The 27,635-nt window shown below is 38.6% G+C and overlaps 1 protein-coding gene across 6 annotated transcripts in view; it reads right to left on the minus strand.

Annotated features, from left to right (window-relative positions):
• tmtc2b (transmembrane O-mannosyltransferase targeting cadherins 2b) overlaps positions 1–27,635 on the minus strand; it is a 126,105-nt gene that overhangs the window by 37,281 nt on the left and 61,189 nt on the right. For 5 of the 6 annotated variants that reach the window (XM_057836150.1, XM_057836149.1, XM_057836151.1 and 2 more), the window contains exons 3-7: positions 10,327–11,173; positions 8,324–8,438; positions 7,558–7,643; positions 6,318–6,502; positions 5,213–5,291 (exon numbers count right to left, since the gene is read on the minus strand). In XM_057836150.1, coding sequence (XP_057692133.1) covers positions 5,213–5,291; positions 6,318–6,502; positions 7,558–7,643; positions 8,324–8,438; positions 10,327–11,173 — 1,312 coding nt within the window. Of the gene's footprint in view, positions 1–5,212; positions 5,292–6,317; positions 6,503–7,557; positions 7,644–8,323; positions 8,439–10,326; positions 11,174–13,712; positions 13,868–27,635 lie in introns of those variants that run through there. The other variant, XM_057836154.1, reaches the window with a different exon arrangement.

Below are 27,635 nucleotides of genomic sequence, written 5' to 3' on the forward strand. Positions count from 1 at the left end.
TACTATCTTCATTAAAATATGAAAACCTATAAATGTTTGGGTGGTTTTAGTTAAAACAGACAGTTTTTTCATCTGTGTGATTTTGACAAACATCACATCACATTTGATGGTGATTTTATGCAGAAATGTGAGAAATTCCAAAAGGTTCAGATACTTTTCATACCACTGTACGTACACTTCATGAATGAGCTGTCACAGTTGGAAGTATGCATTAATGAAGTACTACTGCTTTGTTAAGGTCTCTTTTGAGATGAGAGAATGATCCCATAATAAATATTCTTAACACTTATTTAAACTATAAAATCTATCCATCAATTTTTTGACCGTTTCTAACATTCCAAGACAAGCAGAATTATAAAGGTGCAACACATCAAGCAGCCGTGGAGTGGAAAATTCCTCGGTTCATCAGAGAGCCTTGGAGTGGGCCCAGCTCAATGCATAAGATGAAGGGTCTGCTCATTGGCGACTGACAAACAGCAGCACAGGGAATGAATTTAAAAACAGTTACGAGCAGGTGTGCCAGTTGTGCAAATTCAGCTCTCTGGGGACACAACACAATTTGCAGAGAAAAAAAACACTCTGCCTTACTAAACTGCTCCTTCATGGCAAATTGAGCTTTCATCAACATTTTGACATCGTCTCAGAAGCCCTTTCAAATTGCTTGTCACCAAGAAATAAGGGAAGCAGTGGCACGACCAAGTCTGGCTCGCAGACGTCTCAGAGTTGGCGCACTGTAGAGAAGCGTGAGGCAGGAAGACCGAGAAAGAAGGGAGGGGAGAAAGCAACCGAGCATGCAGCAGCTGCTCTACAGCTGGAAACTAACAAGACTGCTAGTTGTTGCTGTGATGGAAATCATCTGACTTCATTCAGTACTTTTTATTTACATGCAACACTATCTACTGTATACTGTACATTACAACAAACAAGTTTACACTTCTTTCCTTCTCAATCGCAAACTTCCACTGTACATTTGAGGATCCTGAAATCAACTTGGTCAAAACAGTCCTAAAAGTTACTTTTGGTGCAGGCTTTCCCCTAAATATTAATAATCGTGGCGCTTCGCCACACCAAAATAAAAGCTGCCACACCTCGCAGATGAGATTTTTTTTTTTTTTTGTAAAATTAATTCTAATCATTAATTCGTATTATTCAACATGACGTCTAAATGAATATAAGAAGCTCATTTTTACGCACTATTTGCCATAAGTCGTCTGAAATAGCACGACAAATACATATTGTTCCTTTACACGCTTTATTTTGAAAAGCGCATCAGTTCTCCTATTGAAGGTTTGCGCCTGGAGTATGTCGGCACAGAAATCGAAATGGGGAGAAAAATCCACAGAAAGGCATTTGAAGTTAATGAATTTACCTCTGTCTTATACTGTAAAAACGACCTTAATATTGACATTGACGTAAGTTCTTTATGGCGAATCGTCGCCTCCTAGCACAGCATTTGCTCGCCGCTAACGTCACTCGTTGTAATTTCAGATGAGGATTTCGAAGTGCAGTATTTTGGAAACACAAAAGTTCCTGAATACGAGGGTCCGCTAACAAAATGACCATTATTGTTGTGGTGATCTGGACCATCACGTTTCTAAATATTGAATTACCGTCTGAAGCTAATTTAATATTTCAGAACGTGAGGCACACGCTCCCCGGTTCCGAAGGTACTAGCTCTCACGTTCTGAGGAGTAGAAATAACCAAATGGTTATGGCAAGAGGTGTATTTTAATGTTAATACAAAGTTCAAGTCATGGCTGTACCACACAAATCAAGGTGAGTGTTAAGAATCCTGCACCCATTATATTTATTCAATAGGTAAATAAATTATTGTTGTAAAAGGTTAATTGTCTATAAACTATATACATTATTATTATTGTCTATAACCTGGCATATTCCTTATACAAAAAATTACAAGACAGATGGCGTATTTACATTGAAAGAAGTGTTTTCCATCTCATTGAAAAAAAAAAAATATATATGAATTTGCACTAACAATCAGAAAAGTAACTCCAACAAAGACCAGTTTGAACTGAAGTCGGATTGACTAATATAAATTAGACATATTTGATTTAAATCCAAATGGGTAAAACATTGAATATGTTTCAGAATATGGACCAGGTCAGATGTCATGATGTCAAAAATGGCATCACAGACTGATGAATGGGGAGTGCTGCTGACAGCATTTGTCGGCCATTGCGTTGACAGTGCCCATCTCAACAGTGAACTGTGAGAGAGATTTGTCTGCAATGAACAGAGTAAGACATTTAGTCAACTGTACAATGTAAGTTAGAGATGCTTGAGTGTCTTAATTTCCTAGATCTAATTTTTTCTTATTCCTGTGTAGTTGAAGACAGACTTGAGAATCAGGGGGACCATCTTGCAGCATGCCTCACTAAAAATGGACCATTTATCGCTGATTTCCCTTTTTATTTATTTATTTTTAGTCCAGTAAAATCAAATGTTCGCAGGCAGGATGCAAACTTTGCAAAGGTTAAGGTTCTTAGAAAAAAATAAATGTTGTGGCAAAAATCTTATTCGTCATGATATTAAACAAATTCGCCGCGGCACATGATGGGGTTGTTAGACTCTAACGCGGTCCACCAACACCACCACAGCTTAAAAAAAATCCTAGGGGAAACACTGTAGTGCTTATTGTAAAGTCATGAATGAACATATTACAAGACTGTGATAATAACACACATCTTTTATCTTCCAGGATTTTGTTGGACCTTTTATTTGTTATTGTATTAAATTAAATTAATTTGAGTGTTACTTTCAAAGGTAATGTCGATGTGTGCATTGTAATTAGGTGAGAGAAGTTGTTCTCCCGAACTCTCGAGCAAGCGTTCGTAAAGCCCTGATGGCATGCAGGTGGGATTGAGGCGTGCCGAAAATGAAAATGAGAGAAGCTTTCCACCACGTATGCGCCAAGGAAGCCTCGCTGGCATTGAAGTTGAGCTTGTGTAGGCTTAGGAAACAAGCTACAGGAAGTAGCATCCATTCTCCACATCCTACTAAGCAGTAGTAGTTTTTTTACCCCAAACAATGGTCTACATTTGAATTTTATCACCATGAACAGGTTTCTCTGTCATAATGATATGGTGTTCAAGTACAGTAGAGATCGACCGATATGGGTTTTTCAGAACCGGTACAGATTATTAGTGGTTAGAGGGGCCGATAAAAGATTTTTGGAACCGATATTCATTTGCAGTAAAAGTGTGAAATTTGGCGTAAAAGAATTGAATAATGATAACACTGAACTTCATTGAAATGCCTAAAGCACGTTTATTGAATCACACAAATAGAAAATAATAGCTCCACAAGTGCCTGAATTTAACTCAAACAATTTGACCTAAACATCTCTTATAAAGTTGAATGTAAGGATAAATAACTCTGAAATTTTTCCACAGAAAGTACAATACAACAAAAATACAGAGTTCTCAGGCTCAGCAGCATGCACCTCTTGTCAAATTAAATAAAAAAAAATAGATAATAGCTCCCTGAATTTTTTCACAATAAATAAAATCTCAATATGACTGAAAATTTTTTAAACTTTGTTTTAACTTCAAACATAAAGTGCAGGGGTTCTCAGAGTATACCTCTGAGCCAAAATAACCCAGTTTTAAATAGATTTTTTCATATCGGCCTATACCGATATACGTCAAACTATCGGCGCCGACCAGAGGTTGCGCTCGACTTTTTCGTTGTCTGTCATTTTGACTGACAGTGTCATAAAAATCCGGTCATAATCTAGTTTTACCCGTCACTTACATTTTAAAAATGATAATAATGACATATTCAAGAGTATTTAGTTTTCATTCATTTTTAATTAATATTCTGTCCGAACAAGCTTAACAAGAGGCAAACAGACAGCAGAGTGCACCAATCAGCAACGGGCAAACGTGCCGTTAGCAAAGCGACGAGGGCAGGACGAGGGACTTGCGCGCGGAAGTAAACATACGAGGAGAACGGAGTTTATTCAACATGGCTAGCGCGAGACAGACTGTTGTCAATGTCTCGTGTCGATGTGTTTTAGTTCATTTAAAACTGAATTTACCGCGGATTGGAACATATTCTCGGCTCTCCCGCCATCCGTGTTGTTGTAGAGACGGCTTTCGGCGTGCAAGAGTGACGTTGCTCGTGGAGAACACGTCACACAAATAAACAAATCTGATTTGTCGATTGATTTTGTACCTACTCGAGAGGCTGTGTCCCAGACTTTTCTCTCAGTGTTTGAAAAATACAGGGAGAACAGTCTGGCCGTGGCAGGCAAACACTCAGTTGCCTTGACATTTTTCCGAGTAAGGCCAACGACGTCATGCACCAAGAGAGACAATAGCTAATTAATATGCTCACTCGCCACCCTGTGGTCTGGGGTGTGAATTGCAACCTGTCAAAATGACGGATGGACTTCAGTTTTTTCCGTCACCGTTTTAAAAAAACGGTCAACGACGGAAAATATTCGGTTAGTTTTCAATACATGTGCTGCTAACGCCGCCGAGTCTGTCATTTCGCATTTAGTTCTTTATGCACATGATATCTACTGTCGCAATATGTGGGCGTACTTTGTAGCGGCTGTCGGCCGCAGTCAGGTATTATTGTTTATTTATCTAGCGGCATGAATTGAGCCTGAGCTGTGAGTTGAGCATGATGTTTACTCTCGGTCCCTTCCTCATTGCGTCCCAAAGACCGCGCTGACTGTGTTTTAGTTCCGCTTTACTTGGCATATTTCAATAATCGGAATTTGTTTGTGAATTGTTATCGAATCTTTCACGGCAGAATCGTGAATAATCTAAGAATTGGACATTTTTCCCACCTCTATTCAATATTGTGGTCTAATAATAATTTTTATTAATTATTTAATTCATTTATTTATTTTATTTTAAATATATATAAAATACAAAATCCTACTTTTACTTGTATTTCTTTCACTATTTTTGAACATTTCTGTCAATATTTTTGATTTTTTTCTCCAATAATTTTTTTTTCCTGTTTAATTTCACACTGAATGCAATTTACACAGAGGATCACTGTTTTTCTACTTGCAGTCGGGTGAATAGTGTAGGTCTACTGTACTTGCAGATTTATCGCCAACTGAAATCCTCCCAAATTTAACCTTTTAGCCTCGGTTCCACGGAGTATTATTTCCTCTACAGTGAAAAACAACAGCTGCCATGCTTTGGGTGCTGACACAAAAAGCAGTTCTTACCCATCATGTTGTAGAGGCTCTGCGGTGCAAATTGCCTTGGCATTTTCTGTATTGCTTGTTTAAAGACAGAGAGGGCCTCCTGTGAATGACACACAGAAGGAAAGAAGGTGTAGAAAGTTTGCTTTAGACTGGAGCTCGGGTCGCCTGCAGTCAATACAAAGCATGGAATTGGGGTTTGGTAGAGGCTGGCTGATACAGAGCGGAGGAGGAAGGAAGGGTCTGCTCGGTGTCACAGTTATTAAGAGGACCAGAGTTTGCTTTTACATCCTGTGTATGGGAACAGCAATTCACCTCAGTCTTCTCCACAAATTAAATGGTCAAAAGATCTGGAAGCATTCTGCTGTTCAAGCGAACGCAGTGGTCAAGAGGTCAGATTTCAACCAGCTCTCTTTCTTCAGAGTGAAATGGAATCCCACTTTATACCAAATTCAACCAGCAGCACAAGCCAGTGCTTCTGCTCAGTGGCAATGTGCAGAATTGGAACCACACTGATGAGAATCTTTAGGGGTTTGAAAACAAATGAAGCAGTTTTAAAACAGCCTAAGGTTTAACTACTCAAAACATACCCTTCGACAGTCAATTATAGAAAATATGCACAGAGCACATTCCCCCAGGGATTGCTTTCAGCTATTGCCTAAATTTGATTTGGCTATTTGCATATAATAGGAAAAGTTTCCTTCCCCTCTTAAGGATTGCCAAAATATATTATCAATTGTTTTGTACCCAACTCTTTTAGCAAATTGAATGCTTCATACATTCTGCATATCAATGAGGGCTTGCTCCATTATAAGAGTTTAATACTATTCATGAGTGGACGCCACCACAGTGGGTTTATATTGACTCAATCCAATACTCAAAAAATGCTTCTAATTATTGGAATAGAGCAGACGAGCATTTTACCAGTCAGGCACATACTGCTTGTTATTCAAGCGTGTTTTTTAAGAACCTTGAAACAAAAACCTGAATGATAAACATTGTGAGATGTTTACTTCTACAGTACAAAGCTGAAATTAATAAGTATTTTGTCACAGAGCGAGTGTTTTATTAACTTTACTTATTATGTGTTTGGTCAGTGAAATTGCAAAAAGCTGTATTAAAGCATCACCTCTTGTCGCCCTTGCTCATGCAGCTGCTTCCCCAAGTTGTACAGGCAGCTAGTGACCGAGCTCTTGTGGGCGTGGGGGTCTTTAAGGTTCTCATCCGGGATTTCAGCACAGGTCAGGAAGGTACGCTTGGACTCCTCCAGGCGACCTTGGTTCATCAGGATAATGCCTGTGTTCAAGTAGGCCGCTGTTTGGACGTGACAAAAGACCACACAAAATTGATTTAATGTACTTAAAGAGGCGCTAATTTATTTTTACGGTTTTTACGGTAGTTCTCAAAAACCTATGGTATGATTATGCATTGTTGAAATAAAAGGATCAATAATGACATAAAAATACATGAATGTATTCCGAGAGCGTACGACTCTCTTGGGACCTCTATCAATATGCAGTTGGAGAGTAATAAGTCTCTGTGGACAGGAAGAAAATCCAATCAAGTCCGAAATTGGATACATTCATTAGATTTAGCACGTCCACCTGGTATTGTTACAAAGATACGTAGAAGATCAAGCACCCTGCTATTATTCTTACTGGGAATTTTAACATTTAGATTTTTTATTGTTAAATGAAATAAGGAGCAACCTTGAATTGGATGTTAACTGTACTTCAAAAGCAATTGTGTCATTCCAAATTATAAACAGGACCATTTGTGTATTATAGTATCTCAGCTCTTATTAAGCAGTGAATAATGGAGTGAACTAGAAAAGACAATAACATTCTCGTCTTGCCATCAATATGGCTGTTGCTCAGGATAATTAATTACCTCTGTTATCAACTAACGGATGAGATAATTGCACACCAAATTGAAATGTTCTAGTCCAACCGTGATCGTGATTAGATCTTTAATTACATCAGGGCTGAAGGAACAGACTTTCTGTTTATCCGTCATTGACCGATGGCTAGAACAATGGGGACCTCATTAATTCGGGTAAAACTGGGAGTCATTTGTAATCATCACTAAGTGAGCCTGCTGAGCACCTTGTGGGAAATCAAATTTCAGGAAAACCACTCCACAAATACAAAATAAGTCAGGCGCAGAAAAGAACTTCCTTACAGAATTAATCATAGATGACATCATGTGTTTGCGCATTCAATTGAAAGCACCAGCTGTAGGCCTGCTGCCCTTTGCCTCCTATTTCTACGGCCTCAAATAACCGCAGCCTGTGCTCACTGTTGCCTGGACACAGTGCAGCCGCGACCACAAGAGTTGGAGATTGTCAATTCGGGAGAAGCTGTACTTACAGGCCAGAGTTGGCCGGCTTCCAATGGCCAGTTTATAGTAGTGAAGTGCCTCAGAGAACTTGTTGCTCTCCTGGAGCAGCAAACCGCTGCAATCAATAAACAAAAACAACAAAAAACAAAAAAAGAACAACAATTAATTTAATTGTACTCTGTTAGTTGACATTTGTTTATCAAAAATTTTTATCCGGATTTTCACATACATACGAGAGCCTTTTCATCTGTAATGTTAAAGAAAACAGCAGACCTCTACAGTAGCTGTTGTGCAATTATTTGCTGTGGATTTTGTGCGATTCCCCCAGGCTTGCAGCACACCACTTACAACTGTCAGATAAAGCACGCCACCGGGAATACGCTGAGGCGGGAGGACACCTCCGACGGGAATAGACTTGTGATCAATGAATCTTGTAGGAGGGAAGCGCCTCTATTTGATCGAGCTAACACTGAGTCAATTGGTGGAGACATTTTCTCAAGAGAACTTTCTACAGAAAGGAATTCACTACATCACTTGCACAACTACTACTTTTACTATACAAGCCACTGCATTTGCTAGGAATACATGGATCATGTGGATCCATCATGTTTTTAGTGTTTGAACATGCATGCTGTGTGATAGTCCTAAATAAACATTCAATTCTTCACAAAATCCTTAGCAGAACTAATATACAATAAAATGTCAATTAAATATTCACTAATCTAGAGAGACAACATTTGATTTTCAAAGGGGAAAAATTCATAATAGCACACAAATTATTGAATTTACACTTACAGGTTGTACAGCATGTCAGCCATGTTGCTGCGGTAATAAAGAGCATTCCTGTAGGCCTGTTCCGCCTCCTCCATCTTCCCTTGACTCTTCAGGACATTTCCCAGGTTGCCCCATGCTGACACATCCCAAAAGAGAAAATTAATGGGGACGTGTGTCACAATATTAATGAATGACATCTTTCAAATCTCTATATGAATAGATCTAGCAGGGCAGATTAAGTAACTATTTTTCTTTTTATCCACAACCACTCGAAGCTGAAGGGTTGAGTGTCTTTAGGCCGCTAAAAGGATGTTGTCCTGCTGCAGCTGCTCTATAGGGATGAGGGATTGCACACTGGGAGAGCTTTGTGCCACTCATGGATGTGAGAGTGTGTTTGAAAAGGAGACCACCACTGAGCTATTTAACTACTAATGCCATTAGCAGTAAATGTAGAAATGGAAAAACTCTTATCTAAAATAATTACATTGAGAGCTTTTATACAGTTAAAACATTAGCTGGGAAGTGCATGCCAAACAATTTAAGAGCTAGTCCATGTAAACCGTATTGTCATGTTTATTTTTTAAAAAAAAACTCGACCATACTATAATGACTAATATTAAAAACAAATAAATAAATAAATAAATAAACACAACAAGATATTCAATTTTGGCATAATTTGATTACTGCCAGCAAGGATCCTTGCGGAACAATATATTGACATAAGGAATAACAATTGTAAACTTGTCTGATTGCTTGTTTGGATAAAAACAAATAAGCTCAGTTGGTGGTACTGTACATTTCAGGTACATCAAAAGATTTTCTCTGAGTGACAGCGAAGGTGAATGTCCCTTTTGCTCTGTTCGCTTGATGGTTAGCCAAAACAAACAGCCTGCCCTGCCTCAGCTCTGGTGCAATATGTGAAAGGGAAATCAGCTAACACAATGTATCCTGTTGTTGCCTCATGAGTCACAGCCTTGCTTCCCTTTTAAGTGGTGATGAGAGAAATGATTTGGACACAAATCTGTGCCCGTTGGCCTTCAAAATAAGGGCTATTTATGACAGCAATTACAAACTTGTGCCGCCATAGCAGTGTTGCCTCTCCGAGTGACAGAGGGCATCTTGTGACATTAAAAAAAAAAAGAAGAAAGCAGAACACTAAATTCAAAAAGTACACTCAGCTGTTTGAATTTGAATGTGAACTCTGAGGGGGGAAAAAAGAGGTATATCTTTTGAAGCAGAGGTAATTACTATATACGCAGGTCTCAATGTTCTGCCAGGGCACGGAGTTAAAATTAAACAACTAACATTCTGTGGTGAGACGTACTGATGAAGAAAAGACATTTTGAAGCGGCTTTGCGATGAATTATTTAGAGAAGTTGCAGCAGACAAAGAGGCATCGAGTATGTTAATGAAAAGAAAGAAAAAAAAAAAGCTTGAAACCTTTACATGCACACGTTCTCTAAATTCATTGAAACATAATTATGTTCCTTGTGTATCTTTACCAACTTTGCAACTCAACAATGGTGGTGAATTTGGTGCAAAGATAAATTACAATTGTATTAAAAAATGTAGTTGTACCAAAACTAAACTGTAGCAGCAAATGTAAATTTGTTGCAAAAATATTGGCTGGCAACCAGTTCAGGGTGTCCCCTGCCTACTGCCCATAGTTAGCTGGGATAGGCTCCAGCACCTCCGCGACCCTCGTGAGGAAGAAGCGGCATGGAAAATGAATGAATGAATGAAATACTTCAATAGCAACTTGCAGGTTTACAATATATTTGAAGTTTTACCACAAATAAATTGTCATCGTAAAAAAATAACTAGTAGTCATAATTAGACCACGAGGAGTATCAAGTGCTTTGTATTTGTTCTACATGAGTTTTGCACCAAATGTGCTTAAAGTGGTGGAAGAGTGTCCCCCTCCCCCACATTTCTAGGGTGAGTGCGATTTATTTTGGAAGGGTTAAAGTTCATAAGCATTAAGCAGTAATTTGTCATGTGCACCTTTCTTTACAGCAATTTACCTTTAGCGGGATTGACTGAAATCCCTGACTTGTAGAGCATCTCTTCGTTCTCCCAGTCCCGGTTCCTCAAAACAGTCCTAACACCAAAAAGCAAAATCAAGGCTGCGCTGCAGTAAACCAACAAGGACCTTGAGGAGTTCTTTCTCAGTCGAATGTATAGAGACCGCAAGCCCACGGCTACCAGCAGACAAAATCCCATGCTGGGAATGTACAGTACTCTTTCTGCTATCACGAAGCCAACATAAAAGAAGAGATTTGTGGCAGGGAGGAACGGGATAGCCAAAAGGCCTAGGGAAAACACCACCACATTTTCCGTGGTGGGCAGCGATGTCCTGCTCTCATGGAGCTTTTTGGTACCATTCTGTGCACTATTGATGTGAGTAGTCATGCAAGAGTTGTTCACATGTTCATGTTCGTGGTTCTGGTAAGTGTGCCCATTGCTGTTCCCATTCCGTCCATTACTAAACACATGTGCTTTGCCATTACTTTCCTTGCCCTTGGATTTTGGCCGCTTCCACACACTGAACCAGGCCAGCTGTAAAAATCCAAAATAGAAAAGGAGTGTATGGGCGTTCCTCCAATCAGTGAGGCTCCTGATCAAAGGTAGCGTGTCCATCGACCAATCGAAGCTGAGTGTGTTCGGGCAGAGGAGGAGCCAAAAGTTGACGGCAGGTAGGTATAAAAATGTCAGCGTCCTGGTGAGGAGGGAGGGGGAGTCAGCTGCTGGGTTGTCTGAGTTGGAGAAGTTTGGGGGCTTGTTACCCATCCAGTAGAGGCGGCAGGCCAACAGGGTCACGCCCCAGGCTGCCAGCAGAAATACATTCAGCAGCAGCTGGACGTTATTTCTCTGAAAGACAACACGACACAAAAGGTCAAAAAAAGCAGCTGTAGGACATCATATGCCCCAAATTTAACACAAGACGTTTTTTCCATCTTATTCTATTCTTGCTTTTGGTTTCGCTTCAGGACTTTCTAATCACTTTGAAGACTAGTTTCTCAAAAGGCAAGTCTGATCTTTCATCACTAAAATGAACACAACATAAGCATGATGATAATATTGTTTAGTGTTAGTACTTTATAGGCCTACATTGGACACCATCAAATTATTGACTTTGTGTTAGTTCTTGAACAAAACAGTTGTGATCTATCATTTTCTTATGAGACGATGACCTGGTTAAGTAAAATCAGCATTTTCGTTCACGTTATGAAAGTAATTTAAATTTTTCAGTACATGAACATGTTGTTCATTCTTGCTGATTAAACATTTATTTGACACAACCCATTCATTTAGAAATTTAGCTTTAGTGTATTTGTAAGACTTTTTGAGGAATAGAGAAAACAGCTGAAAAAAGAAATTGTGTACTGTGATCATTTTTTAACTGTCTTCCTTAAGCCAAACTAAATGCTGCCCAGATGATTCTCCAATTAACTTTGAACCTGATATGAACGTTCAGCCATCTAAAGGAAAAACCAAGCCTCACCAACTTTAAATTTGGGTAACATATTCATTAGGGGTGTCACATCATTGAATATTTTTAGAATCCATTATTCCAACATTTACTTTTACTTTTACTTATTTCCTCTTTTTAAAGACAAATTTAAACGAAAGGTTTTTATTGTATTCCACAAATACTGCATATATTATACATTTATATATATTTATGGCGGAAAACACAGACATAGCTGAAAAAGCAGTTTCTTCTCTTGCACCCCTCTGTAAAATAAACTGCTGTATTTGAAGCCAAAAGAACTGTTGTGTTTGATGGAACAATATGTCTATATGCTGCCATAGCAGTTTCATGGCGCATTAAGCCCGCAAACTATTTTTAATTTGTCCCATTTACTCTGGAGACCCCCGTTTACAGACACCGAGGAACTGCTTTTGTTTCAACCCAGCCATAAAAAGAAAGTAAGTAATTATATTTATTATTCAAAATGTCTATCATTCTTAGCTTAGAATCATTAATTGATGTCAAATACTTAGTTTAAAAAACAAAGACTAATAAAATTATTCACTCGCATATTTTAAACTTTGAAACAAAGTACGTTACAATGAAAAAAAAAGTGTCTGTAAATAGGTCACGGATATCTACCTCATAAGTATGGCTTAATTATATATATTTTTTTGTTGCTGTCGCATTTTCTCCGACATTTTAGGTGATAAATAATCGATCCAAACAAAGAAAAATTGAAAGAAAAAAAAAAAGTTTAAAAGGGTAAATATTTGAAATGGCAAATCTCGACCACTTAATGTTTGCAATTTCTGCATTGCGACCCTTGTTATTTTACCGTGTTTCACCCATAAAATCCCCCCAAAAGTCTGGCTGTTTTTCTTCAAACAGAAAATTGAGATTTTAAGCTTTCCAATGATGTATTACACAAGGATACAGGTAGAGGACAATTCTGAAATTTGGCCAAATTAGGGGTCTCAGAGCGGAACTTCAAGTCACATGAGTGTTTTCCCCCATGCAGGAGTTAACAATTAAAAAATTGATCCTCGTAATAAGTGTAATCATTGCTAACTTTTGAAACTTATTTTTTTCTTTGTTATTAATTGATGAGAAGAGCCACACTTGTTTCATGTTTAACTGCATGTCAGTTGCAGGTAATTCAGTTGGGCAGTAAATAATGGTTGTTTTTGTATTAGATTAAGTGAACTATTTTTCATAGTAGATTATGATGCAGTAACAGGTTTGGTCTGTCAGAAAGTAGGCAAACATTTTGATCAGCATTTTCCAAAGCAAAAGCAGATGTTTGGAAATGTCTTATTTTGATTGAAGTCAGACATAATCAGTCTGCTCTCACAAAGGATGACAAGGGATATGGACAACTTAATGTTAAACAATGGCTCCAACACATTAATCAGTTATCAAAATATTTGTCTATTAATTTGATAAATCGTGAAACCTCTAATCTTGAAATCCTCTTATATTCAGGGCCAAATAACACACCAGAGAACATAAGCCATTCCTGATGGATGAAATGCTGCTATCTGCTTATCACGACAGCCAATGCAAAGAGGAGGAATTCAAATGAAGGCCACAGGAAATTAAACAGGAACACAGGAAAAAAATGCATATATGTCTGGGCTACTGTTGAAAAGTTTAACCCTTTAAAATCTAACGTGTCGGCAGTGACACCTTTACGCATGCGTACGTTGAACTACCGTAACTTCTACAGTTTGTGCAATCGGAACAAAATTCAATGGTTCCTGAAAGCTGAGATGTTGCGCTTTACAGCCAAACAGGTGTCTTTCTCTGACGTGCGGGCAGTGACGCACTGAACGACCTATGAACTACCGTAGCGCATCACTGTTTTCCAGGATCTAATTAACATTGCCACCACAAATTCCTTTGTCATCTACAAGGCCAGCTCAGCCAACTTACAACAGAGTCCAATGTCACGTTAGCAATTTCAAGAGGAGTTCGGTGCACATGTCCTTGGAGTTGACGTAGGAAAGGGCCCACAAAAGTCCCCTGAAAATCAACTGCCGAAATCCACAGGCAGCGGACAGGTGAGATCGCAGAATCTCTGTCAAAAGAGCACTGCCTGGATGCGTGAGACATGCAATATGGGCCTGTGTCTCCAGCCAGAGTGGAACTGCAACTGGCAGTTTCACAAAGGGCTTTGAGGAATCAAAGACTAAAAAAATTGTCCTCTGCGGTGAAAAAAACACATGTATATAGTTTTCATTTTATGGCCTGTTTTGCACATTTAGAGAAAAAGTATGTACCATATTTTTCGGACTATAAGTCACAGTTTTTTTTCATAGTTTGGCTGGGGGTGCGACTTATAGTCAGGAGCGACTTATGTGTGAAATTATTAACACATTATGATATCATTTCACATGTTATTTTGGTGTTTTGGAGTGACACTGATGGTTTGGTAAACCTGTTAGCATGTTCTTTATGCTTTAGTTATCTGAATAACTATTAATAGCTATGGCCACGTTCACGTTCTGATTTTGGCAATGTGTTTTCAATTGTATTATTGACTTTTTTATATTGAAATGTATGCTTTTAGTTTGTAGCGCTTTCACGCCCAAGTGGGGGCGCACTCACACTTGTTTACGCGAAGAAGAGCGCTCACATGCCAGACGAAGACCGACAGCTATGTAGCTGAGTGGGCGAGTTAGCGAGAGAGAAACACTGCTGCGAACCTACGTTCATTGTTTATGCTTGTAAAATATATCTCTACAGAGGCAACACCTGTGTGTATCATCTTTTCTGTTGTTGTTGTGTGTTTTCCACCCATGATCGGACACTTAAAGCCAGTTGTGTGATTGTTTGAACGATGTGCTAATGGTAGCGAACGCATGCTAACCGTTTGTGCCATTGCTGTAATAGCAGCTAATTATCAGTTATTTACGTTGATGCGAACCTGTTTGGTATCGAGGACGAAATTGATTTAGCAAATTATACGGACGTCCAGCATCATCATTTGGGAGTTTAGCTTGTTGTACAGCCAGGACCAAGCCGTAGCGTCCTGGTGAGGACAGTATATTCGCATTTCGTTCTTCATGCATCATGTAACATCATACTGTACACTTATTCAGCATGTTGTTCTCTATTGTATTTTTATATTAAATTGCCTTTAAAGACGACATACAGTATCTGTTCTATGTGTTGGATTTTATCAAGTAAATTTCCCCCGAAAATGCGACTTATACTCCGGTGCGACTTATATATGTTTTTTTCCTCTTCGTTGGGCATTTTATGGCTGGTGTGACTTATACTTACAGTAGGTGCGACTTATAGTCCGAAAAATATGGTATTTATTTTTATTGTAAATAGTTTTTATGGTGTTTTTTTTTGTTATACAAAATATGTTAAAAATGTTATACAAAATGTTGTTCATGTTCATTTTAATTATTTTCTAGCCTGTAAAGGTCAAAAATCAAATTTCGTTTTTGTTTTTCTTCATTCTAGATTGTAATTGCACTATTTTAACATGTAGCAAGTTATAAATGATTGCCATATATTGTAATTCTCAAGTGTTTTGGAAAAAGAGGTAAAAACACTTGATCATATGACAATATCTCACTCTTTGTTAGGTTTTGTGTTTGTTTCCTCTTAGTATGACTTGTCCCTGTGATTGCCCATTGATTTCACCTGTTCTGCCTTCTCCTAGTGTATCCTCCAACCTGCATTCTCTTGTGTCACCCACCTGTTCCTTGTTGACTCGTTACCCTGTGTCTGTGTCTATATAAGCCCCCCGTTTTTGTTGAGCCTTGTCACGACATTGTCCACGTTCTGGTCAGCATTAATTCTCGTCCATCCAAGCCCTCGTGTTCTAAGTAAGTTTTTGACACCCAGTCTTTTGTTAGTAAGATGAGTTTTGTTTGCCTCTGTGTCTTTTGGATCACCACAGTCTTTGGTTTGTACTGTTTTTTGTTGTCGCCTCCCTGTCTGGTCCACACCACCGCCTGTGTTCCCTGACACCCTTTCATTGTTAAAATAAGTAAAAATGTCCAGGCAGTCATTTTGAGGCTCAGGTGTGAAAGTTAACCCTCATACGGTTTGTTACGTCCAGCTCAAAAGACAGAAAGATGAGTGCCTTTATTGATGTCCGGTCTTCAAATGTGTAGCTCTAGTCCATTATCTAAATGATAATTAAATTTAATAGGAGTAAAAAAGCTTTTTTTTTTTTTTAATGCACTTTGATTGAACAGTTTACTGATGCTGTCCTGTGTGTTAAGAAGTGGAAAAATATCCACTACCACCGAAAGATGTTACTCTTTAATTACAAGGCAACAAAGTTCCAAATTCAGAATGATGATGATAGACCAACCACAAACATCTAATACATTATTAATACTATTTCATAAAGTTTACATTGGTTGACGGGGGGAAAAAAAAGATGAAAAAAAAACTTGCATCACTTTTCAATTCAGGCAGGAGCCCTGAAATATACAGGAAGGGCATTCAAGTGGTGGTGAGGCCCAGGGGTTCAACTCTGAGCAGACTTTACTGGAGAGACTTGCTGGCTGTTATTACACCCCATTGCTTCAGGGGGATCCGGAGGGATTTGCAAGTCTCTTCTTGAGGCTCTCATGACACATCTGTGGCCCAGGCAAAAATTTTCAAGACCTTATTTGATGCCAAACTTGCATACAGTGGCTGCAGGTGTTTTTTTCCCTTTAAGTTACCTTAACACGCTGATCATTGCATGCCCAATTGATTTGATGAATAAATTCTAATAAGAAAAAAACATATATACTGTATATACGAAAACAACACACACTAGTTCTGTTGTAATTTCAAGTCCGATGTAACAGAAGTAACAGTCGTAACAGCCTCATTTGTAATTTATACAATAATTTTATTAGGGGACAAACATTTTATTGGAGTGAGTTTCAAATTCCCAAAAAGTACGATAAATTTGAGGTATATTCTTATAAGGATTGACACCATGATCATTTATTTGCAGCCCACAATAGTAACACTATTACTTTGTCAACTGCTCCATGATTCTCAGGAAAAATTGGCTTTTGAATAAACATTCTTCTGGGTATTCCTAAGGCAAAATATTCTTTTAAATGTGCGTATTCAAATGAGGAGAGAAGCATTTCAAGTCTTGTGTTTTGTCTATTATAGCACACCCCCACGAGGTCTGTATTTTTTCAGTAGAAAATTGAAACAATTACGCCATTGTAAAGCAGGAATACAACGTCCTGAGAGATGAAATGCAAAATGGTCTAATTACAGAAGCCCAACTTGCCTGCCATTTACAATACACATTAATTACATTGAAATAAAGCAAAATCAAATTTTAAAGTTCTATCCTACAAGTGAGCACAAATTTATTAGAGGCAAGTCACTGCGCGCACAAAATGGCCCGCTGTAGTGCCATTTAAATCGCGGTCCAACACACAACAGGCAATCTACAGAATGAGCCCCATCGGACTTGCTTACATCTCAGACAAAATGACAAGCTATGTCCGACACGTACAGTCCTCTTCATCATCAAAGAGATCAATTGTCTTCACCATCTCTTCCATCATTCCCCTTTCCCACACGAACAGACTTGTAGCAGAGCGAAAATGAGCTGGGGGGTTTCATACATTCAACTCACAATTGAAAGTAGTTAACAGGCTGAAGTTAAGACGCCACTCAGGTTGTTCTTGTGGACACTAACTTTCAAGTCCTACTCCTCAATCATTCGTGAACCGATCGTCTTGAAAATTTGTTAGTTACATAACATGGGCTCGTACTTATCATTCCTCAGAGCTATTTTGCCTGAAGATTACGAGTGGGCATGCGCAAAGACTTCAGCCTGTAGTGTGCTGGGTTAAAGGGCAGCCACACTGAAAATTGAGAGATTTAGGAAGTGACATCACTTGACCGTATGTTTTATTCTTATCATAAATGTTTTTTCCAAAAATCTTGCGAAGTCAAGATTTTTTCTAGATATCATTGTTTTGACAGCCCCATTGTTTGCTTACACTTGAATGAAATTTTGAGAAGTAAATGTATTTAACATGATCAACAGTAGAGGAGTTCCAAAAGATCGATTATTACATGCATTGCAATTCGATACGTGACGATTTGATTACGATTCATAAAGGTTAAAAAATGATGATTTTCCCACATAACTTTATGACAGCCGCTAGTAGCGGAACGAAATTCAAGACACGTCTGCCGCCCGGACACCTTTAACGGACGCATGCACAACATTATGATGGATGCTTCCTGTAACTGAGTGACAGATTTACTCCATTTCAGAAGACTGGAAAATAAATTTGTGTATGAGACAGGCAGGCAAAGAAGCGCAACCGCACAGTTATTTTTTAGAGCGAGAGGGGAAGAGAGATAGTTCATTACTCATTGTCTTTCAGATGTCCAGCTGTAGTTTCAAGTAATGTCAATTGAAAAATGTCCTGAGTGTGCTGCTAAGACCCGTGTGCGTCTATAAGAGGTGAGTACTCAAACCCTCTTGTACTGTTTAGCCTTTATTGTTGTTGTTTTTGAGGTGTTAATAGTTGGTGCCAAGCGCTAAGCTAATTAGCTAATTCGCTAACGTATATTTCATATGCAGAACGTGTAAAACCATGATTAAGTACAGCGGTAACACTACAAACATGCGAAATAGTACAGAAATCTGTGAAAACAAAGTATATTGGTTAAAAGAAGTTATTTCTACAGACACTCAGAAAATCAGAAAATGTGTAATTCATTCCACCTGTGTAAATGTTATTGTATTGGTCAGAGAAATAAGTACTCCCTTTAAAATTGTTAATGTTTTTGCACTTTCTTGTAAAAATAAATAAATAAATAAATAAAGAAGCTTAAGGGCAGCTTTTTGTTGTATGGGCATGTTTCCATCATTCCTGTTGAATCATTAGGATATTTTAAATAAATAATGGACAAACATTTGTTCGTCTACTTTATTAATTAGTAATGTACAATGCATCGATAATCGAGATAATCATGATAACCGTGATCATCATCAATACCGTGATCATTGTTCAAGAATCGAATCGTAGCCCCCTGAATCGTAATCGAATCAAATCGTGGGGTGCCTAAGATGGCACACCCCTAATCAAGGTGTATCGTGCGTTCCCCCCCCCCCCCCCCCCCAAAAGTGACTATATACAGTTGGTTACATTTTTAAGACTTGAAAACTCAAGACAATTTAAGGTCAACAAAGGCCTTATTTTGAACATAATGAATTCAATGACTTTTAGAATTTATTCAAGGATCCGCTGGAACCTCGGAAGGATGACGCTGCACCCCAAATGTGCTGTAACTAATTTACTGCTGGATCAAATAACTATTGAGCTGAGTCCGAGAACCACAAAGCCTCGGGCAATATTCTTTCCTCTATCTGTAACAAATCAGACAATAAATTAATTTAGGTGTAAAAACCACATTGCTTGCAGTCAAGACAAGATAAGAAGAGCTCCAAGGCTTCCAATCCGAACTATGTGTTGTGAATTAGCAACAGCTGGATCAGTATTTACAAAATATGATACCCGAGAACTAGATCTAAGTGAATTGTTGGCTGCTGTCACAGTCATAGCTTAAGTGTAACATGCAAATTCTCCGACCACAATATTGAATACACTGATTCGTTTCAGCGAGTTGAAGAACTGTATTAAAAATGACCACTTCCACAAGAGTGTTGAGCCGCAGCACCTTTATAAGTAACTTATTACTGTTTTAATACTAGAGGTGTGCAAAATTTCCGATTCTTAGATTATTCGCGATTCGGCCGTGGAAGATTCGAGAACGATTCACAAACATCCAAATTCCGATTACTGAAATATGCCAAGTAAAGCGGAAGTACAACACACTCAGCGCGCCGCGCGGTCAATGAGGAACGGCGCGAGAGTAGCTAAACATCATGCTTCTCATTACCCGGCCCCTCGGGTAATGCCAATGCTCAACTCATGGCTCTCGCTCAACTCATGCCACGAGATAAAAAAAACACAACAACATACCTGACTGCTGCCGAAAAGCTGCTACAAAGTACATCCACATAATGTTACAGTAGATATCATTTATATAGGACTAGATGCAATATTCGGTAGCGTTAGCAGCACACCTACAAAGAGCTACATGCGGGCGTTAGTAAACGGCCGCCATCTTAAAGCAGTACACTTCCCTGCAAGGCTGTTGTAGCGAACCTTCCAAGCAAACCTAATTAATTTTTTATCTAAAATACTCCTAAATCGGTAAAATATTGACTTGAATCTATCTTTAAAATAGTTTTAAAGCTTTCACATGTCGAAAGTAGACAAAAGGGAAATTATGGAATAACGGGAGCAATTTAAACAACTTTACGGTTGATTCACAACATTAAATTAATTGAATGTAGTTTAAAGCTGCTGATACAGAATGGAGACTAGAGTTTTTTATTTACTGTTATTTTTGTATTTTGTTTTTATATTTGTTTACTGCTATATGTTAACTTGATACTGAAATAATAGTTTGGTTTAGCCTGAGAGTATTTTTGAACAATTTTGGAACTAATGTACAAAACATTAAAAAAAAAAAAAAAAAAAAAGAAGGGGGGTGCATCTATAATCGTTTTATAATCGAATCGGAGCCTCTGAATCGTAATCGTAATCGAATCGTTAGGTGCCCAAAGATTCCCAGCTCTATTTAATACCATTTGTTGGTGGTGTGTTCGTACCATCAATGTTTTCTACTTCAAATAGCTTTTCAATGAACCCCCATTGATATACCCTACAGAACACTCATGTGGCAAAGTCCATCTTTTGTCACCGGACTTTTATGCTAATAAATGATCAATTATCTAACTTTATTATGTAGTTAAGGTAACTGCACAGCAGTTATGGTGACAATCAGAAAGACAACCTTTTAAAGCCCTTCAAGCCTGGTTAACTTAAATACAAGAGCATGACGGTTGGACCACATGGTGGGAGTGGTCACAGGGTGAAACAACACAGAGGACCTAGCTGACATTTCTTATAATAAAAGCTTTTAACCTGTGTGAACCTATCAGGAAACCCACAAGTCAGCTGACTGAGATGGAAGAAAGCTCTGTTTCATAGACAGCAATAGAAGGTTTTTGATTTCAGAAGTGTACAATACTGTATTGCAATTGGGTAAAACAAACAAACAAAAAAAGATTAGAATTTACAAAGTACATTCCATTTATTGTGAGATTGTAAAAGGTTTACAGTTAGGATGGAAAATACTAAACCTTAATAACTTAAAAATGATTGACACTGACCTATTAAATCAAACAATTAGACACGTAAAACAGACTCAAGACATGTATTGTAGTACAGTGGTACCTCTACATACAACGTTAATTCGTTCCAGGAACGTGTTTGTAATTTGAAATGGTCGTATGTTCAGCAAGATTTTCCCAAAGGAATAAATTAAAATTCTATTAATTTGTTCCACAGACCGAAAACCTACACTAAATCCTTAATAAATACTGCTGGTACTATTACAAATGGCAATTACACATAGCAAAACAAATAAATTATAAATAAAAATTGGAATAATTTAATAATAGTAATAATAATATTTGTAATAATCTAACGAATTGAGTTCTCATGTGGCGGTTGTCGTTGTGTTGTTTTGCGTGGTGTACCTGATCGCATTGCGTGGCTTAGTGTGAGAGGTGCATTTGTGTTCACTTTCACTTTGCATGTTCTCTTCAGCTTCGGTGGACAGTAGGCGTGTTGTGTTGCACAAGATTTGAAATAAATTTTTAAAAACCTGAAGAAGCTGGTGATTTCTTTGCCGATGTTACCACAATAGTAATTGTCACCTTAACTTATAAAGACTGGCGAACCGAGGTCGGAGTAGGACCATCGAGACCATAGACATTTTACGGCCGTATTGTCGAGCTAGTTCATGGATGTGCAGATCACGCTCCTATTTTTCCATCATTTCTATCTTAATTTCAATGGTAAGCGTCATCTTTTAATCTTTTTTCCCCCCACCTGCACTAACATTCTTGAAATCCATGTTGATTTCTCTCACAACAAAATCCGCCATGCGTCTGTGTTGCAGGAAAAGAAAACTGCGGCCCTGTCATAAATCATTGTATTTCGAGCAATGTGGCGGATTTGGCACCAAATGGCGAGTCAAATTTTGGTCGGATGTCGAAAAGATCATGTGTCGAAGCAATCGTATGTCGAGGTACCACTGTACTTATCAAATTTTTGTAAAAATATGTCCGCTCATACTGCTGGCCAGATTTTTATCAAACAAAATAATCTAAAGGTTCTATATTGAGTTTGCAACTTAAAAAAAATTTTTTTTTTTTTACTTGCGACTGCTACCTCCAACCTAAAGAATAACTGCAGCCTCTGGTGTTAAACTCTTCTATGGCGCGCATGCTTGTACGAGTTGAGCAGAGGGTGTGCTGGATGCTAGTCTTTTCTTATTGTCTGCAGAATCAATGGTAAATTGTCCAAGCGGAGAATAGGGAGAGGCTAGGCGAAACAGCGCTGATGCCGCGTGGACATACACAGGTGTGTGTTCCCCCAGAGTGTAACTGTTCGACCTGAACTCTGTCTATTATAGGGAAGAAAAAGGGCTTTTTAGGGCAGTCTCAGTTTAAATGTCAGGGATCTGTGTACTCATCAGGGCATTGGTGGAGCACGCATGTAGTAGAAAGGTATTTTACATATATACATTTTTACTATAAATGTCATCTAGTACCTTTTAGGCATGATAGGATCGAGCACTTTTGAAATGTTCTCGCAAGATTCTAACATTACATTCCTTAACATCTTTCAACCTCTTCAACTATTCTTTTGTATGACTGACAAGTCACATTACAAACATGTCTCCTACTCAAGAAAAAGCAAGATGATACCACATATAGGGCTCTATAAATGGTTTTATTCTCCCAGGGTACAATCACCGAACATTTATATTGTAATTTAATTTAATCAGGACAGGCCTAAGCAAAACAGAGCATTCCCTGCATGAATTTTGAAAAGTTTTAAAAATTCACACTGACATCTTCCATTAAAGCAGGCTGCAATGAAATGTCAAAGCTTACAATTGAAGCGCTCACAATGTACAAACCAACTAAGAACCACACAATTGCTGTACAATTGCATAGGTAGTACTCCATTTAAGTCTAGTGGGAGGGTAGAAGAAATAAATAAGCCTGGCCCAAAATAAAACTAATAATAAAATAATTATACATACTGTATATCAGGGACGTGCGGTGAGGTTCATGGTTGGTGAGGCACTGACTCCTTTAGTGTCAGATTTCCAAATATATAAACCAAAAAGGGTAGCTTATTCAATTGGCTACTGGTTATTTCATATCTCATCAGCATTCTTCACAAAACACGCACACACGGTACATATTATCGATACGTATAAGTAAGAAAATAACATGCATTTGCTCTACACCCTCAATGTGTTGGCCGTCGCCATTCTATAATTAATGCAACATAAATGAGAGTAAAGAGTGGTGTACAAAACCACAGAATTCAATTCTGACCTTTAGTGAAATATTCAGTTGTTTTTAAAACTTTTAATTCTGAAACTTTAATCAATTTATTACAGATTGCTAAACAAAAAGTGTGAAAAGAAAAACAAATAATATTTTATTTAAGGCCAAAATTTAGTTTTTAAATATTCTATTGTATTTTTCTTGGTCTAAGCTCTTTTTTTGTTTTTTTTTTAATAAGATTGAAATGAAAACTGTTTGTGGTCTTGCGCCTGTCCTTCACCTCAAAAACCGGCGTTACTTTGGAAGGGCATAGGTTTTGTCTCAACATTCGTAGGGACGATATAACAGCATAACCTGCATGTAGGTACACTTTTTGCTGGGGACAGGACATTAATTAGACCAAACAGATTGGATGAAGGGGGCAAAGGGCCACATTTCTAATGTATATGAACCTAATTAATTAATAGGCAAAATGATCAATGCAAAATAAATCCTTATCTACTGATAATAACTTTTACTTGCATTGCTTTAGATGATACACTGTTCAATTCAAACCTTTGTTTTCAAAAATTACTATAGAAACATTTTGCAAACTTCCTGAATAAATGTCTGGTTTTTATTAGCAAACATAAACATAGTGAAAATAATTCACTTAATAATGGTAGGGTCAATTCTATCCTTACAACATATGGAACTATTGAAAGATCTAAATTCTCTTTATAACTGAACATTGTATCATGCAAAAAAGGTAAGGTTGCTTAAAAGTTGGTAGGGACAATTTTAGCATGCTGAAAAGTTGGTAGTGTTATGTTCCTACCGGCCCTATGCAAACCTACGCCCTTTTAGTAAAAGTCCTCCTTATTTTCCTTTGCTTTAAAAAAAAATCTCTCCGCCTCAATGGAGAGGATTGCTTCAATTAGATCGTTCTGTGTTCTATTTGACAAGCCAGAAAACACAGTGGATGTGTCCAAATGTCTAGCTAACCTTTCATCTTTCTCAGCAAAACCATGTAATCGTTCTACATATATGCCACGTTTAGAAGAGCTACACGCTCATCGTTACCACGAAATGTTAACTCCTGTTTAGCTAGGATGCAGGTTGCATTAATGAGGTCTTTCAAACTCTTTTCTTTACCTTAGCTTTGAGGATGCTACCGTTGAGCTTCCGCTGTTCGTCAAAGCCAAATCGATCCTTGAGCTTCCAAAAGTTTTTAAAGCAAACAGGCTTTGAATGTGAGTGGTCGAGCTCTTATGTTTGCTGAGGCTTCGTGGTAGTTTTTTAATGTCACAATATCTCGTTAGTCCAGACATTGGCACAAGTTGAGAAGAAAAGGCAGGGAAAGCAGCAAAGGCGATTTTTCGAAGGACAGCCACATAGACAGTCTTTTCGGGTGTACCAGTCCGTTTGAAAAGCGCGAGTTATCCTCTGTCCCGTAGTTTGAAGCAAACCTTTTAGCTCCGGCGTTGTGTTAACCGCGTCCACTTTTAACGGAAAGTCCAGTTTCACGTACGCCCCCTTGCAGTGCGGCAGAGTACTATCTGCCGCAGCCTGTGTCTTTTCACTGCGGTTTTATTTCCCATCAGCAAAACTAAATATGTCGCTAACAAACATTAAACTTTAAGGGTTAAAGACATTAGCCAGACTGAGGAAAATCAGGTCAAATAAACGTATCTGGAAACATTATAATGGCGACATGCAGATGTACGGCAACCAGCACGCTCCAATTCCATGTATCAACCCAGTTTGTTAAGGATTGCGCAATCAGAGGTGAGGCTTTACTCGTTGCTGCCGCACCTCTCGTTTCATTTCTTTATTTGAACAGGAAATAGGCAAATTCAGCGATTTTGACTATAAAAAATGTTTGAAATGAGTCATAAATAAAGAGCAATGGACAAATATTAATATAAATTTGATGCTATAATTATTTTTTTGTCATGATGACAGGTGAGGCTCTGCCTGTTTTTGACCATTTGATACAGAAAAATAAAATGTAATAAAATCAGTAAATAAATAACAAATTAAAATTGATTAGAAACATTCACTCATGAGGACAATGTGCCAAAAAATTTGACCGAAAAAACAAATCTGAATTAAAGAAAAAAAAAAGTGTCCTTGGACAGGACAGTTTTTATTTTTGCTGCTCACAGTATTTACCTCCTTTGCAATGGTGTGGAGTTATTTTGCAATGAGCATGCTAACAATGCGCACTGGCTTACTGATATAACACTGACAAAGCAGGACGATTGTTGGCAATATTCGGCACGTTTTCACTGAAAAAAATCAAGCGGCTTAACAATGAGATTGGGGTCTAATGTCTTTAAGTGACGTCTTAATTGATTTGGCTTCTGGCTGTCTACTATAATTATTTTTAGACACAGTAAACAGTGGTCTTTCATCAACACCCACTGTATTAAAAGTCAAAGCTAAAAGGCAAACGGCACGAAAAAAGCGCATTCACGGCGGCCGAGGTAGAACCGCAGGTGAGGGCGGTCGTCGTGACGATCCCAAGCCGAAAATGGCACTTCTCGGGCGGCGACGTGAGAACCAGACAAGACAGTGGGTCGCTGCGTGAGTGAGTCCGGTCGGAAAACGGCTTTCGAAAACGGCGGTGGCACACTGCTTTTCATATCTGTTGTCTGTGTGTGCTGAGTGCTCTTCCTTAGTTCAAAAATACTGCGCGCACTCTGAAAATGAGAGCGCCACTGCCACCTACTGAGTGGATGTGCAAGTACACTTTATTCCAGTACGGCAAAAAAAAAAAAAAAAAAAACATGTTCCCCGAGGTCACATGCGCCCCCCCCTGGCATCGCTCTGCGCCCCCCCAGGGGGGCGCGCCCCACTATTTGAGAAGTACTGGTGTAACGGTACATGTATTTGTATTGAACCGTTTCGGTTCGGGGTCCTCGGTTCGGTACGGGGGCGTACCGAACGAGTTTCTGACGAAATGTAAAGTGCTGTCAAATTTAGCGCGTTAATGGGCGGTAATTAATTTTTTTGAATTAATCACGTTAAAATATTTGACCCATTTAACGCAAGCGCGGAATGCCCGCTCATGCTTCCCATAATCCCACTGTTACGCCCCACGAACGGCTGCTAAAGGCGTAACATAAAACGAGACACGCACACAAGTTGCAAGTGGACACAAATTTATTCACACAATTCGAACTCGCATTGAACAAAATATACAAAATGCGGAAGAAGCTGGCTTCAGCGTAAACCCAGGCCAAAACAACTAACAAAATGAAACTACACTTGAACCCTATCTGCTAAGTAAACCCTGATCGATACAACACACACGCGGGTATGCAAGGTCAAACAACGGCCTAGTCTTATTACCCAGAGCCGTATTACCGTGTATCGGATTAGCTGCCGTAAAGCAAGTGTCGTTAATGCCGCAAATGTAAACAAAGCGCTGCATAATGGATACATGTCAGACAGCGGCTAGTTCCAGTGGCCCGTCAGCGGCGGTGACGTCGTCAGCCCGTCCGGCGTCAATCAGAGTACGCCACGTTGGGAGGGGAGGCAGCCAGCTGGCGGACGCGGCGATCAGATGACTGACAGTCTCAAAAAAGATAACAATTAAACGGCCAGGGCCGTCGCACCACTCAGAAGTGCAGTGAGCAGCGTGGGTAACGGTTAAATGTTAACATGGAAGATGGTTGGCCCTCTGGGTGGGGAATTCAAATTTAAAAAGAATATAGATGGAACAACTCTTCACTTCAGTGTTGCAACTGTTCAATTTTGCACATCAGATATTTATTTTAAAGAAAAAGTCTTAGCCAAAGTTATTTTTATTTTGTTTTTCAAAATATCTACATTACAGAATATTGTATTTTCTATTTTTGAGCAGAATTCCAGCTTTGTATAGGCTAATGTTCCTATTGTTGAAAGCACAAAAGTGTGAAATAAACAACTAGCACATTTATATTTTGCATTTTGTTTTCTTACTGTACCGAAAATGAACCGAACCGTGACCTCAAAACCGAGGTACGTACCGAACCGACATTTTTGTGTACCGTTACGACCCTACTAAATAATACAAAAAAAGTTTAGTTTTGCTTTAGACAAATTTGGGCAGATGCTGACTTTGCCTGTTTGGCTCACAAATGCATCCAACAAAAGACCACACAAAAAGCACAGAACCGAAATAATGTGCTGAACTAGCGCTGCGAAATTAAACCTAGGCTGAATGATTTTTCCAAAGGAACAGACCAACCATCATCAAATGTTAAAAAAACATATCCACAGCTTTGTGGTAATGAAAACAGTTACAAAAAACAGTTACAATTCAGTGCTGGAACCAGGCATGAAAATGGGTCAGGGGTTAAAAAGGTGAGAAGGGTGTGGAGGAAATATGTTCCAGTACACTGTATTGTACACCCCAACAAAATATTGAGCTCTGTCGACCC

The sequence above is a fragment of the Corythoichthys intestinalis genome, chromosome 5 (genome assembly GCF_030265065.1).
Source record: "Corythoichthys intestinalis isolate RoL2023-P3 chromosome 5, ASM3026506v1, whole genome shotgun sequence".
Taxonomy (NCBI): Eukaryota; Metazoa; Chordata; class Actinopteri; order Syngnathiformes; family Syngnathidae; genus Corythoichthys; species Corythoichthys intestinalis.